General features: G+C 43.6%; 1 protein-coding gene across 15 annotated transcripts in view; it reads right to left on the reverse strand.

The window, feature by feature from the left end:
• The window catches only part of MAP2K4 (mitogen-activated protein kinase kinase 4), a 169,692-nt gene that overhangs the window by 77,270 nt on the left and 77,059 nt on the right, over nucleotides 1-15,363 (reverse strand). For 8 of the 15 annotated variants that reach the window (XR_012154740.2, XM_073310261.2, XM_073310266.2 and 5 more), the window contains 2 exons: nucleotides 14,043-14,075; nucleotides 9,955-10,057 (listed from right to left, as the gene is read on the reverse strand). Coding sequence is in view for 14 of the 15 variants with exons in the window: in XM_073310261.2 (XP_073166362.1) it covers nucleotides 9,955-10,057; nucleotides 14,043-14,075 (136 nt within the window). In the remaining variant the exon portion in view is untranslated. Of the gene's footprint in view, nucleotides 1-9,954; nucleotides 10,058-10,274; nucleotides 12,035-14,042; nucleotides 14,076-15,363 lie in introns of those variants that run through there. The other 7 variants (XM_073310273.2, XM_073310265.2, XM_073310275.2 and 4 more) reach the window with 2 other exon arrangements.

Consider the following 15,363-nt stretch of genomic DNA (forward strand, 5'->3'; position numbering starts at 1 on the left):
AGGATAAATACATTAAAAAGAGTATGAAGTACTCAGACACTAAGGTGATGGGAGCCAGATAGGTACCAGATATCATATCACGTTAGATTTAGGCACATATTCTATATGTTGAATATAAATGTCCACGTTTTCAGGAGTGCCGATCATCCACAAATCCCAGTGGAGTGAACGGAAGTTGCAGCTGAACATCTCACAAGTGATAGAACCTACTGGTATCAGAGAAGAAAGACCAGAAGTCCTGGCAACATAGTGCTTTGTGATACTTATATGCCAAAACCAGTGCAAAAGAAGAAAACAGTGCTCTCATATCACTATTGCTGCTGGAGCCATAGGGATTTCTGCAGCAATTCACTAAGGCGTGGCAGATACCAAAGAGCTGCTCAGCAGAGGGTGCAGAGACTTACAGTAAAAACAAATTGGAGAATAGGAAAATAAGTTAATCAGGGTGCAGAATAACTTAATAAATACAAAGCTATCAAACAACCTCTCTCCCCCGCCATTCCTACCTACCTACAAATAACATTAGTGCAGCATCTCTGCACTATAAGACTGCCATGTTAGAGAGAATCCTAAAACAGTAGGAGAAACGAAAACAGCAGCTAGAAACAGCTTCAGGTAGCACCTGCAATCCAGACTCCAAAGATGATCTCAACAATATCTTCTTCAAAGAGGAGGTCCCCTTCACCAGGCCAAAGACACTAAACAAAGATGCTCTGCAAACCACACCAGCTCTTCACAATCTTCAGCCACAGAGATCTTTGGACAATTGAACTGTCTGTCACATTCTGAAGAGATGCAAATACCCAGACACAATCCAACAACTTATCAGGAAAGATCTTAGTGACGAAGAATGGAAAAGAAAGATCCTACTGACCTAAAAACTACTGTGAGTTCTGCTCACGCTATCAGGGAACAGAAAGGTATCGTATGACCTGTACAGACAAGCAACAGACCCAGAATTATTCACAGGCAATTTTTGGCAAACAATTTTGAACAAAGAAATTTAAGAAAATTTCACTTTTGTTCTTGGACAATTTCAAATAGAAAGAGATGAATGAAATTTGTCTAATAATTTACACATGAAGATTTATTCACCCAGATATAAGTATCTCACCTAAAAAGCAGCTGACAACCAGTTAATAAAAAGCCACGAAGAATACACAAGAAGCTATCTAAGAGCTTTGGGGCACTAGATTCACTCAATTCTGGCCCTAGCCACAATAGCCCTTTCCACCTTAGTAATAACATCCTTGGTACCTCCTTAAACTGAACAAAAGTGAAGGAAGATGCAGAGTCCCACTTGTAAGGGGATCTGAATTAGCTCATGAAGGATTCTGGCCTTAAACTCTGACTCTAATCTTGCATCGGTAGAGGAGGCTCACTGTACAACACGAGCCTATTGTTCCATTGGGCAGCCTCTTGGTGAGTCCTCTCAGCTCCCTCTGCACTGCCAGAAGCCTACATAAGGATGAACCAGTGCAAGGAAAAAATCAGAGACCAGATGCTCAGATTCTATGATGATGAGCAGCAGGTAAAACAGATTGACAGTCCAACAGGTACTTCAGAAGGCAGGCTCATGACTTTTACAAGAAGTCACTTAATCCTGACAGCTTTCCAAACTAGCTTGTAATGGTACATACTCAGACATCCTATTGACAGAGGTGCCACAGAAACGGACGGATTACACAGATAGCACACAAAGTGCTCATTGAGTCTATGCTCAAGAAAGAACACACTGAAGAATAGGTAACAAAGGCACAGTCCTTACATCTACTCACTTACTAGTACACAAGGATAAACTGTGCAGTGTGAACCTGGTACGAGAACACCAGTACACTGCAGGAATAATAACCCTTCCCAGAAAGCTTGTACCAAAACCTAAATCACTGCATTCAAAAGTATGCTACTAAATTTGTTCAATGAACTATTCAGTGCTAACTATTCTAATGAAAGCCAGGTGTACTGCAGACAGATGCTGTGTAATCATTCCATAAACCACCGCACCAGTCAAAGAATCCTTCCTGTATTAGTTCTATTTGTGTCTGTCTTCAGCAGGGAATGCTAGTCATACATTACTGTAGATCTTGTGTAATGTGTACCAGTAACCAACAAGAACTTGGATGAACTGACTACATTAATTTTACTTGTGACCTAAATCCCACTTAGATGCAGAAGTCCGAAGGTGAAAGGGGCCGCACTTTACCTTAAGGGTCCATTTATAAATAGTTTAGGAAGAGTGAATACTGGATTGTTATTACAGATTGTTACAGAGTGCAACAGATCTATAAATTGCTTATAATCATGGCTAATAACCATTTCTAACACCTTCCACCAATGTTTATAACCATCTGTAACACATACTACAAATGTCTGTAACATGTATATGTCTAGTAATCATTGATTAACCTTTTATAAACTATAAATGCAACCATAATAAAAAGTGTGACTATGAAAGGATTGTGTATTACCTCACGCACCTCATCCCTAAGTAAAGCACCTCATCCCTAATACTCACTTTTACTTTTTTGTCAGGCCCCCATCAAGGGCAGCCTCCCTATTCAAGACAGCACTTCAGGATGTGCTTAAATCCTATTGACTTCAGTGGAACATAAGCACATGCTTAAAGTTAAGTACATGCTTAAGTGGCATAGACTTATGCAAGTGTTTAAGTGAACATAAGAATGATCCTACTGGGTCACACCAAAGGTCCATCTAGCTCAGTATCCTGTCGTCCGACAGTGGCCAGTGCCAGGTGCCCCAGAGGGAATGAACAGAACAGGTAATTATCAAGTTATCCATCCTCGGTCGCTCATTCCCAGCTTCTAGCAAACAGAGGCTAGGGACACCATTCTTGCCCATCCTAGCTAATAGCCATTGATGGACCTATTCTCCATGAATTTATCTAGTTAGTTTTTGAACTCTGTTATAGTCTTGGCCTTCACAGCATCCTCTGGCGAGGAGTTCCACAGGTTGACTGTCCTTTGTGTGAATAAATACTTCCTTTTATTTGTTGTAAACCTGCTGCCTATTAATTTCATTTGGTGACCCCTAGTTCTTGTGTTATGAGAAGTAGTAAACAACAGTTCCTTATCTACTTTCTCTACACCAGTCATGATTTTATAGACCTCAATCATATCTCTCCTTAGCCGTCTCTTTTCCAAGCTGAAAAGTCCCAGTCTTATTAATCTCTCCTCATATGGAAGCTGTTCCATATCCCTAATCATTTTTGTTGCCCTTTTCTGAACCTCATTCTCTTTGCTTTTTTGACTGCCGCTGCACATCGAGTGGATGTTTTCAGAGAACTATCCACAATGACTCCACGATCTCTTTCTTGAGTGGTAACAGCTAATTTAGACCCCATCATTTTATATGTATAGTGCATTCCTGAATCAGGGCCTTGGCTATCTACATAGCATTTAGATGAATTATACTGTCTTTCTTAAACAAGAATTTTTGTTTCCAAGAGGCACAATAATTAAATAAGAAACTGCACAGACCTTGCACCCTGAATAATGTAAATACTATGAATTTTGTTTTTCATCAACATAAATCACTTGAACAGATACAGTATTTTGAAAGTTCATCAAAACAATTACATATTATGGTATTTCTCTGCCTTTGCGTTATATTATCATGATAACAGTGCTAAGTACTGTACAGCTATGCAGGAAAAAAGCATCATACTATGCCAGAATATCCATACTAAACTCATTAAATAGACACAGTAATCGTGGCCACAGTTGGGGCTAAACAAACTGTCCATTCTTTTTAGGCTTCATTAAGTGGTAAGGCTTATGATTAAGCCTACAATTTAGTCATGGGTATTTTTAGTAAAAGTCATGGACAGGTCATGGGCAATAAACAAAAATTCACAGCCTGTGACCTGTCCATGACTTATACTATAAATACCTCTGACTAAATTTGGGGGTGGGGGGGCACTGCTGGGGGGAGAACACAGGGGGAGGGGAGGCTGCTGAGGATCAGGGCCAGGGCCAGCGGCACCAACTGCCGGTCGCCGACAGCAGCTGTTCTGGCCGCCCCAGGACCGCTGCTGGGGGCTGCAGACAGTGGCTGCACCGGCTGCCCCTGGGGCCAGCCGCACCAACTGCTGCTCAGGCAGTCCCCAGGGCCAGCTGCCTGGGGCTGCCTGAGCAGCAGCCAGCACGACTAGCCCCAATGTCGCTCCAGCAGCGGCCAGTATGGCTGGCCTCGGGGCCATCTAAGCAGGTGGCCCTGGTATCAGCTACACTGGCTGCTGCAGAAGTCACAGAGGTTGTGGAAAGTCACAGAATCTGTGACTTCCACGACCTGCGTGACAGACACGGAGCCCTACTCATGATCCAGTAGCCATGTACAGTAGTAAGAACTAGAATCCATCTTCACTCTAAAATCCTCCACTCTAATCCCTTCCATTAGAACAGCAGTCACAAACCGGTCCATCGCGATCGACTCATTGATCCTAGACACTCTCCCAGTCAATTGTGATCTCCGGTTGCTAAAATTCCGGCGGTGTAGCGGGGCTGCCATGAAGGCAGGCTCCCTGCCTGTTCCAGCCCCACGCCGCTCCCAGAAACAGCCAGCACGCCCCTGTGGCCAGGGGGGCAAGGGTCTCCGCGTGCTGCTCCTGCCTGCAAGCACCGACCCCGCAGCTCCAATTGGCCGGGAATGGGGAACTGTGGCCATTGGTAACTGCGGGGAGGGTGCCTGCAGAGAGGGGCAGTGCATGGAGCCACATGTCCCCAGCCCCACCTAGGGGCTGCAGGGATGCATTGGCCCCTTCCGGGAGCAGCATGGGGCTGGGGCAGGCAGGGAGCCTACCTTAGCCCCACTGCGTCACTGACCAGGAGCCACCCAAGGTAAGTGCTGCCTGGCAAGAGTCTGCACCCCAACCCCCTGCCCCAGCCCTGAGCCCCCTCCTGGAGCCAGCACCCTGAACCCCCTCCTGCACCCTGAATCCCCTCCTCAACCCCAAACCCCTGCTCCAGCCCTGAGCCACCTCCCAGAGCCAGCACCCCATTCCCTTTCCTGCACCCTGAACCCCCTCCTGCACCCCAAGCACCTGCCCCAGCCCAGAGCCCCCTCCCAGAGCCAGCACCCCAAACCCCATCCTTCACCCCAACACTCTGCCCCAGCCCAGAGCCCCCTCCTGCACCAAAACTCCCTCACAGAGCTTGCTCCCCTCACCCCCTTCTGCACCCAAACATTCTGCCCCAGCCCAGAGCTCCCTCTGTACACCAGCTCCCTCCCGGAGCCTGCACACCGCAACTCCTCCTGCACCCCAACACTCTGCCCAGCCCGGAGCCCCCTCCTGCACCCAAACTCCCTCACAGAGCTTGCATCCATCACCCCCTTCTGCACCCCAACACTCTGCCCCAGCCCAGAGCTCCCTCCTGCACCCAAACTCCTTCCTAGGGCTTGCACCCCTCACCCCCTCCTGCACCCCAACCCCCTGCCCCAGGCTCAGCCCGGAACCCCCTCCCACACTCCGAACCCCTCATCCCCAGCCCAGAGCCCACACCCCCTCCCGAACCCCAACCCCCTGCCCCAACCCAGTGAAAATGAGTAAGGGTGGGGGAGAGCGAGCAATAGAGGGAGGAGGCAGAGCTTTGGGGAAGGGGCAGGGCAGATCCTGCGTTGAACTTAAATTCAAAAAGTGATCTTCTGCGTAAAAAGGTTAGAGACTACTGTATTAGATGCTTCACATTGACATCCTCCAGTCTGGACCTTCCCATAAAGCAGCCACACCAATGTCATCCAGAACAAGGGCAATTAACTTGATTTCTCAGAAGCACCCAAGCCTCACAGCCACGGGTCCTTTATTCAGAGGAAGAAAGTTTTTAAAAACAAAATCCACAGTATGAATTGTCCATGGGAGATTAACCCAACAAACACAAAGATACTTCAAAAAGTAACCTCCAATTGCATCCAGCTACTCAATAGGAGCCTGATATTTCAGATGCGCTGCACCCTCTGCCCTCAAGTTAAAATCCAGGTTCTGTCAGACCAAGTAAGGTTCAGAGGTGAAGACTTCTCCCCTCCCTCTGGTGACTACAATAAGGTGGTGTTGCCTTCTGGGATCATGGAGGAGTGGGTGTTCAGGGAGCCAAGTTGCAGACTGGTTAAGGCTTTGTTTTGAAATACATCCCAGTTTATAATCTCAGTCCAAGTCACTCTGAGTCAGGCTTTTATTTAAAGGTGAGTCTAACTCCCGCCCAGATCTTAACAGATTTACCCCAAATTTAGAAAATGTTGAGGGTGAAATCATAGCCCCGCTGAAGTCAATGAAAGTTTTGCCACTGACACAAATGGATGTTACCCTCCATTTTCTGCACTGAGCAGGTGCACAGGGTATTTAGTTAATCAACATCCTCTTCTTTCAACTTTCCGGTCCCTTGTAATGGAGCATAACTCCCGCAGAGATACACTGACTGACTGCTCCAATGGGCTGGGAGATGAGTGTGTGTGATTCCTCTATCACCACACATAGAGTCTTGGGGTTAGGCTCCTAAATGCCTACAGCCCATATTTTTAAAGGTAGTTAGGCACCTAAATACCTCTAAAAATCTGACGTAAGGTCACTTTTGAAAATTTTACCCCAGGTCACATACTAAAACTGCCCCAAAAAACTTACTTTCAAAAAATTGAGATGTTTATTTACTATTAAAGGAAATGATTGGCTAATCACAGTGAACTGAGCCAGGCACAACACAGCTGTCACTATGGAAGCTTCCCTGTGTACCTCAAATCTCTACTTGAAGCACTTCCAGCTGGTTTAGTGCTGATCTTTCCCCTCCCTCTGGCATCATTTAGCCAATGCACATGGCTACTGCTCTGCCTCAGAATCACAGAAGCTAAAACTCTGCTCCTAACTCGAGGTTATCTCGGATTCTATTTTTTCACACTGGTCTCCATTTTTTTCAACAAGTAAGATGACAAGAAGAGCTCACAGATGGAGAGTGGGGGGGAGGGGGGCTAATCTCTGCCCACTGGCAGGAGTAGGAGGGCCACACCTAGGCTGCATAATAAATGGGCTGGGTTGCAGCCATCCTCATATTTAGTAGAGCTATGGCCCACAAAGACTTTAAAAGCCAACAGGCAGCTCTGTCAGATCATTTGGCTCAATATGGAGAGCACTGCTTGTTGAGAACTGTGGTCTTTGGATGGTTCTCCTCTGCATGAAATATAAGGTGACTTCAGGCTACACTGTGAAATTCTGAAGGACACATATGGCCTGTGGAATATACTTTGGTCACCTCTTCTGTAGTGGCGTCTTTGTTTCAGTAGCAGAATTTATACGGACACTTCCTCCTTCCTGTCAAAGGCCTCAGCAGAACAGAAAACCCCATTCATTATCCATCTCTCCATTTGCATAATAAGAAACCACAATTTCTTACCTGAAAATCCACCAATCCAGCCTGATCAGTTCCCCGATCACAACCTGTCAATCAAGCAGAACACAACTAATAGGCAATTACATTTTGTGGCACCTGTTGGTCACTACTAACCGCTTCCTCTCAGCTTCCCATAAGTTATTTCCAGAGCTCAGAGAAGAAAAAGGTAAAAGAATAATTTGACAATACCAAATTCTGCCCTTTTGGAGGCAGATACAATGGGACAGCCTCCGGATTGGTGGATCCAAGTCACAGAAACCTAAATTTCATGTGAGAAATTAACCTCTCTGTATCTTCAGATCCACCCATCTGGACCAACGGGATGCATACAGCAAAACCCATCAAGACGGGGAGGTCAGCATTACTTTGCTGAGCCAGCACTGACACATGAAACCAAAAAGCCCAACACCACTCAATCCACAAGGCTTGTAGAAGAAGCAGCAACATAATAAATAGAAAACAACCTCAGTCAGAATGGCCCTTGAAAAATGGGAGCCAGATGGTCTGAAATATCCAATCCAAATCAATCATCCAGCAATCTTTCTCATCAAAAGAGAGAAAAACAGTTCCAACCCATCTCAGGGACTGGAGAGGCCTCTCCACAGAGGGAAAAGCGCATTTGCAGTCACATGCTGGAGCCCCCATCAGTGTCTAGAGGAGCACGGACCTCTGGAACTGGGCAAGGAGTACAAGCAAAAGACAAGAGTGTTGTCTTTGAAAAACAGAACCCAGAAAGGACAACCATAAAGAGCACAAGGATAAAAAAAGATGTTCTCTCAGCTTGTCCAGGCCACCCACAGCAAGAAACAATCCTGAAACACAATTCGTGATAAGGCAGGTCACACACCTCTCTGAGTCTATAAAAATGAGCTAATCCACCCTTCAAACAGAAAAAGCAGACACCATCTTAGCAGACACACATCGTACCATCTTTACCTTCTGTTAGTTTAACACTGTATCTAACCCAGAACAAGCCCAAATTCACTGTGCTCCAGAGAACCAATTATCCTAGCGAACATCCTGGTCTCCAGCCCCCTTCACAACTGCAATGCCCACATCACCAGAGTAGTACCTACTAAAGAGCAATGTGACCGGAGTCACTTGCATAAATATGGAACTTAAGATGTCACGGCTTCAGGCAGAAGATTCTTCCATACTTGACAGGAACCACTATTTCCCAGATAGACTCCAAGACAGAGACCACTGGAAATAGGTACACTGTGAAGGCAAGTCACTAGAGATGACCCACTAGGGGAGACTGAATACTTTATGAAGCAGGGTGGAGAGAGAGGCCTGAAAAAAGGAAAGGCTCCAAGGTAACCTCCTGTGAAAAATCATCAGATATAAAGAGACTGACTAACTGGAAAATTCTGGAATCCTCCAGCCAATGACACAATCTGTTTGTGCTTAAAAGGGGAGAGAGAGAATGGCCCCTAAGTGTAGGGCATTTTAAGGAAAAGAGAGCTGGAAACCTCTATCCTGGTTCTGGGAGGATGATGTCCCTGAGATCTGCTGAAGTGCTCACAGGAAGTTTCTATATTTTTCACCTACCAGCACTGGCTACTTGGGTATCAGAAATATTTTCCTAACTCAGCTGAAACTTGCTCAAAAAGCTCCAAAACAGAGGGAGCTACCAGAGACAGGAACAAATCTCAGGGAATATATTCTGGAGAAGTAGAAGGCACTGAGCTAAAGGGAGGGTGCAGCAACATGCAAAGCAGAAGCATATTAAAAACAAAAACACCACCAAAGAGTCCAGGAGCACCACAGACAGCTGGGGAAACTTCAGGGACAATCTCTGAGACTCGCCTTTGGCAAAACTCTTGATATCTGGTAAAGAAACCTGAAGAGGAAAAATTAGGGACATCTTTGCACACTAGCTGAGCTCTGCCACACTTACAGGTTGTGGGTGGGTCACCCATCAATCCAGATTGGTGGATCTGAGGATACAAAGCTAATATTTTCTGTGACATTTTATCATGTCTAATGTCAGAAGCAGTTCTGTTCTCCACTTACATTCAACTTTTACATAAAGCTATCCCTGACTATCTTGCTTGGAAATTCAGTGAGATCTAGTCACTAAGTAATTCCCCAAGATATGGATTTTGGTAAAATTACATTCTTCAGTCTACTACTTTTCATTTTAGCGCTACATGGTGTATCACATTTATATGTCTTTCACAAGTAAACATAGGAACAAGAACTTGTCTTTAATGAAAAGCAATAAGCACTAAATAGAGAGACAGGAAAATGACAGTGAACAGAACTGGAAATTAGGTATAGGCACAATCTGCGTGTGTATCAGCTATAATTTAAGTGACAGCTCTCTGTCCAACCCTGAAAGGCAGTAGCCCCAATTTAAGACAGGAAGAGTCCTAGCTTATCCTTTTTCAAATTTATTAAAAATCATTAAAACAAACCCTTTTACACTGATTCAAACTAGCATTTCTTTGAACAGTCTATAATATAACTGAAGCAATGAAACTACCTTTAAATTAACATTACATGTCAGAAGAATAATTTCAGAATTGTTTCATCAGTGGAGCCTTGATTTTATACTCACATGTGAGGATTTTGGAAAGGAACTCCAGACGTATTGAGAGTAAATCTTGCTGTGGATTTGAAAGGTGGATTTGCAAAATTCAACTTCAATGCTTTGCGTTTACCTGGGAGAAATAAACAGAAAGTAAAATTGTTGTGGGCAATAAAATATCCTGTTCTGCAAGCATCTGGAATTAACCAGAACAAAAAAAAAAAAAAAATCCCAAAAACGTAAAATATAAGAAAAGGGAAATGTATTTCACATTAGCATGACCACACAATGCTAGTGGCAAGAAAAGAGGAATGGAATCAGATTTCACTCCCTAACTCTCCCCAACTCACTATATGACTTTGGGTACATCACTTTGCCTCTCTGCACCTTCACTTTTCCCCATCACTTGGCCGCTCTGCACCTGCGTTTTTCTGCATCTGTAAAATGCACATCACAAAACTCTCATTTCACAGGAGTGTTGAGATGTCCAGTAACATTTGTAAAGCACTTGAGATCTGTGAATGAAAGAATCTATAAAAGTAGTACAACTATAGTTCTTCCTTATACATGCTGATATGTACTCTCCAGCAACTTCCAGACAAAAAACAATGCTAAAATGGAGTTAAGGCTGACAGTACCACATCACAAAGGGCCAGCTTCCTCCACGTCATAATTGACTTCCTCCACAAACTCCACAGTATTAACTTGCTCCCTCAGAACACTGTCCTCATCATCAGGGATGTCACTTCCCTATACAACAACAACTCTCAGAATGACAGCATACCTGCCTGCCTCAAATATTTACAAGACAATGGAGAACACTCAGATATCCACACCAACACACATTGCCAAATTCATCCATTTCAGCTTCACCAACAGCAACTTTCCATTCAACAACACTTTATCCAAACCATGGGAGCAGCCAGGGATACTAGGACTGCTCCCCAATATGCCAACCTCTTCATGGGCCACCTTGAAGAAGAATTTCAAGACAAATGCACCACAAAACCAATGATATACCTGAGATACACTGATAATATTTTCATCCTCTGGACCAACAGCTTAAACTCCCTCATGGATTTCCACCACAGTTTAAAACAATCACCACCCCATCCATTAAACTCTCTGTGGAACACTCCCACACTAGCATCAGCTTCCTGGACACCACATTCAGCTTCAGCAATGGAACCCTACAGACAACCATATACAAGAAACCCACGGCTCACCACACCTACCTTCACAGATCCAGTAACCACTCCAAACACACTAAGAAATCTGTTATGTCTACAGCCAGGCTCTCAGATACCACAGAATATGCTATGAGGAGAAAGTCCAAGATCTACACCTTAACACACTTAAAACTGCCTTCACCAAACAAGGACACTCCACCAGAGAAGTAGATCTCATCATGGAATGGGCCACCCAAATATTGTAAGAGGGCCTGCTTCAATACAGAAATAATATCCCCTCTGACCACACACCCCTAGTTGTCACCTGCTACCCCACACAGGAAACCATACGGGGTATCATCAAACAACAACAACCCATACTTGATGGGGACCCCGTCCTGAAAGAAATATTTTCTGAACTCCCATTTCTGACCTTCAAACAACCCCTCCCCGCCAACCTCTCCAAGCTCATCATCAGAAGCAAACTCCCCATAAAGCAGTACACACCAACTCAAAGCGACACTAGACCCTGCCAGAATAGATGCAAAACCTGCAGACGTATCTCCACTGCTCAAATGATCAACATCACCCACAAAACACCTTTCAAGATCCATGGATCCTATGCCTGCCTAGCACATGAGGTGTACCTTATGCAGTGCACTAGATGCCCCAATAACAACTACGTGGGTAAAACCAGAAAATCACAATGCTCTCAAATGAACTCACACAGGAAAATGATAAAAGACAAAAACACCCTATCACCTGTGGGCAAACACTTTTCACAAAGCAATCACTGATCTATCAGTCCTCATTCTCAAAGTAAACCGGCACAACATGTGCAAAAGATGAGCCTGGAAGCTTGAATTCATCATTCAGCTAGACACTAACAATCATGGACTGAACAGAGACACTGGATTTGTGATTTATTACAACGATCTGGAACCCACTAACCCCTCTCTTTGTCCTAAAAAGAAAAGGAGTACTTGTGGCACCTTAGAGACTAACCAATTTATTTGAGCATAAGCTTTCGTGCATCCAGTGAAGTGAGCTGTAGCTCACGAAAGCTTATGCTCAAATAAACTGGTTAGTCTCTAAGGTGCCACAAGTACTCCTTTTCTTTTTGCGAATACAGACTAACACAGCTGTTACTCTGAAACCTGTCTTTGTCCTATGACTGCAGAGGTGTTAACGGCCACTCTACTTTGAATAGTCTCTTACAATATGTGCTAACTACGATCTGTTCCACATTGCATTTAGCTGTGATGCTAGGAGGACCTTTCCCAGACATGCAGAAGAGCTGTGTCTGGAATGCTTGTCGCTCCCACCAACAGAAGATAGTCCAATAAAAGATATTATCTCAGCCACCTTGTCTCTCTATCCTGGGACTGACATGACTACAACTACACTACATAGTACCACATCAGTAATTTAAGAGCATAAAACATTACAGGGATGGTGTAATTATTCCAAACACAAGTATTACAGAGCCAGGACATTAAAATTAAAGGTTAAAGTTAAAAGAAATTCAACATGTTAGATTTCGAAATGTGCACTTAGGACACCCAAACAACCTTAACTCTTTCCTCCATTGACCCCATTCAACACCCATGCAATTACAATCATGCATTTTAGTGTTTGAGGTTTCAGATTAGATTAGCCAGATTTTTAAAGACATATTAGGTTGGTTTAAAAAAAAAATTCCTTCCCTCCTGGTGTGACTACAGGACAGAGATAAGGATTTCGGGTATCTTAACTGTGCATTCCCACACCTTAACATGCTTGGTTTCAGAGTAGCAGCCGTGTTAGTCTGTATTCGCAAAAAGAAAAGGAGTACTTTTGGCACCTTAGAGACTAACCAATTTATTTGAGCATAAGCTTTCGTGAGCTACAGCTCACTTATGCTTGGATTTCTTTTAAGTGCAACCTTAACTCTGACATTTCTGGCTCTGTAAGGCTTTGTTTTGGGATAGTTACCACATCTCCATAATGTTTTTACCCTTAGATTACTTATGTATACTTCTAACCTTAACCCCATTTTAATGAAGGGTTTGTCTGGAAATGTCTGGCTTTTTTTTCAAATTACTAAAGATGTCATGTATGAACTCCAAACAAGTAACTCAAAGGGAATGCTACCATGTGCAAGTGCTAATATTCTGAAGAGTTGTAGTATCAATCTGAAATCAATTTTCTATTTTAACTTTTAGGGACAAATTCACTGGGCAGATTCATAGAGTATATCAGTCAGTTAAACTGGATTTACAATAGTTTTGCATCTTCCGAGCAGTGGAAAGTGGGGCAGGGAGAAAGAATGGGGCTGTGCAGACAGGGAAGGGAGGGGAACATAGGCATGTGTGTAGGCCTGGGCAGGAGTAGGGCTGTTAGGGAAGGAGGCTGTATTAAGTAGCCTGTGACAGGGGAGATGACAGGGAGATGGGGGTGCCCAGTGTCTCTATGCTTGAAAAGCTCCTTCTCTGCTCTGGCCTCAACTCCCCTAATAGTGCTACCTCAATGCACAATGTGGCCTAGGGAGCAGTGCTGTGGGGAACCTAATAGTAAAAGATTTCTTTTTATGCAATCCTGAGTGCAATGAAGAAGTCAGACCAAGCAGAACCTAGAATGGATCTCATTCCCCAAGAAGATAAAGATATGTCTGTTTGTGTGAGCCTTCAGAAATCTTGCCACATTTGATGATAAAAAAATTACTAAATAGGACCTGCAGGTATATCCCCCTTTCTAATGCCCACTATTTTAAAACACCTCTCTATTCCAAACAACTGTCTAAAATGTTTCTTTTTGCTCTCAGAGAGTCTTTCATTCATATTCTTAATTTGTCCATATTCAAGGTAGCAAAATGAATAAATGGTTCCTCAGCACTGGATTCCAGTAATTTAATAACACCGCATTTCCAAATCTTTGCTCTTAATAAAAGACAGTCATTTTCACACTTACTTGATTCTGCTGAAAAAGTGTCCAAGTGGACGTCTGTAAATTAAGGCAGAGAATAATTTACACTGAGCTCACATAAACCCCAGTCTGTAATTCTCTCAAGGGGCTTGGCTGGAGTGTACTTTATTATATACAGTACTTGAGAAAGAATGTGTAAGGCATTAATTGCATAAACATTTAAAAATTTCTAGAAGCTTTATGATTTTTCATTAAGGGATGAGGAGCCTCTTATAAGGCAGCCGTCCTCAGTGAATACACAGGGTGACTTAGGGACAAAATAATATGAGGTTTGATATAAGTGACTTAATAAGGAAAGTCAGGAATGCTGATTTAAACACAAAACCCAATGTAGACTTTTAAACTGACATCTTCTTTGGGAGGGGATTGCTTCTTTCTAAAGAGGGCAAAACAGCACACCTAGGCTTTTACCTTATACTTTTTTCACACGTTAACATTTAACAAATAAACCTTCTGCTGTCACAAAAAACAAAGACATAGTGCAATCTCATCTGTGTGCTTTGAAAAGGGAGCAAGAAGCATCATGAGAGAAAGGGTGGCTCCAGAAGCTTCAGGTAGTTGTCCCTCACAGAGGTCAGGCAGTGAATACAAGGTGCCTCTCCTGGAGGCATGAGGCCTCTAAATTTGGGTCCACCTCTCTCTGTATTGTATTGAAGCTGTCCTAGGCAGGTGGTAATTTTCTGCATTGCTTGGACGGCGCTAACTTTCTTGATGCAACTTCTAGAGTTCCTTTACCATAGTTCAGAGGGCACCACCTAATATCCTGCATTATGAGGTATGTCTGTATTATCAACTTCAATTGACAGAGCCTAACTCAATGCAAACTAATCCACAGCAGTGCATCTACACTCATAATGCATTTATGTTTCAAACCAGAATAAGCTCTTCCAATATAAGTACTTTAATACTCATATAATTGCATCTGCAATAGCGGGGTTTAACTATGCCAGCATAATTAAACTGCAAAACTTGAGTGTAGAGACAAGGCCTGAGACTCTAACCCTGGTATACCCTAAGAACTTACATTGGCTTGTTCACACCCCTGAGAAACATAGCTGTACCAATCTAATTCTTGGTGTAGACCTAGTTACCGCCTCTTGGGGAGGTGGAGGTGGATTACCTACATCAGTGACTCTCAGCCTTTCCAGACTACTGCACCCCTTTCAGGAGTCTGATTTCTCTTGCGTACCCTCAAGTTTCACCTCACTTAAAAACTACTTGCTTACAAAATCAGACATAAAAATACAAAAGTGTCACAGCACACTATTACTGAAAAATTGCTTCCTTTCTAATTTTTACCATATAA

This window comes from Lepidochelys kempii, chromosome 14, assembly GCF_965140285.1.
Source record: "Lepidochelys kempii isolate rLepKem1 chromosome 14, rLepKem1.hap1, whole genome shotgun sequence".
NCBI lineage: Eukaryota > Metazoa > Chordata > Testudines > Cheloniidae > Lepidochelys > Lepidochelys kempii.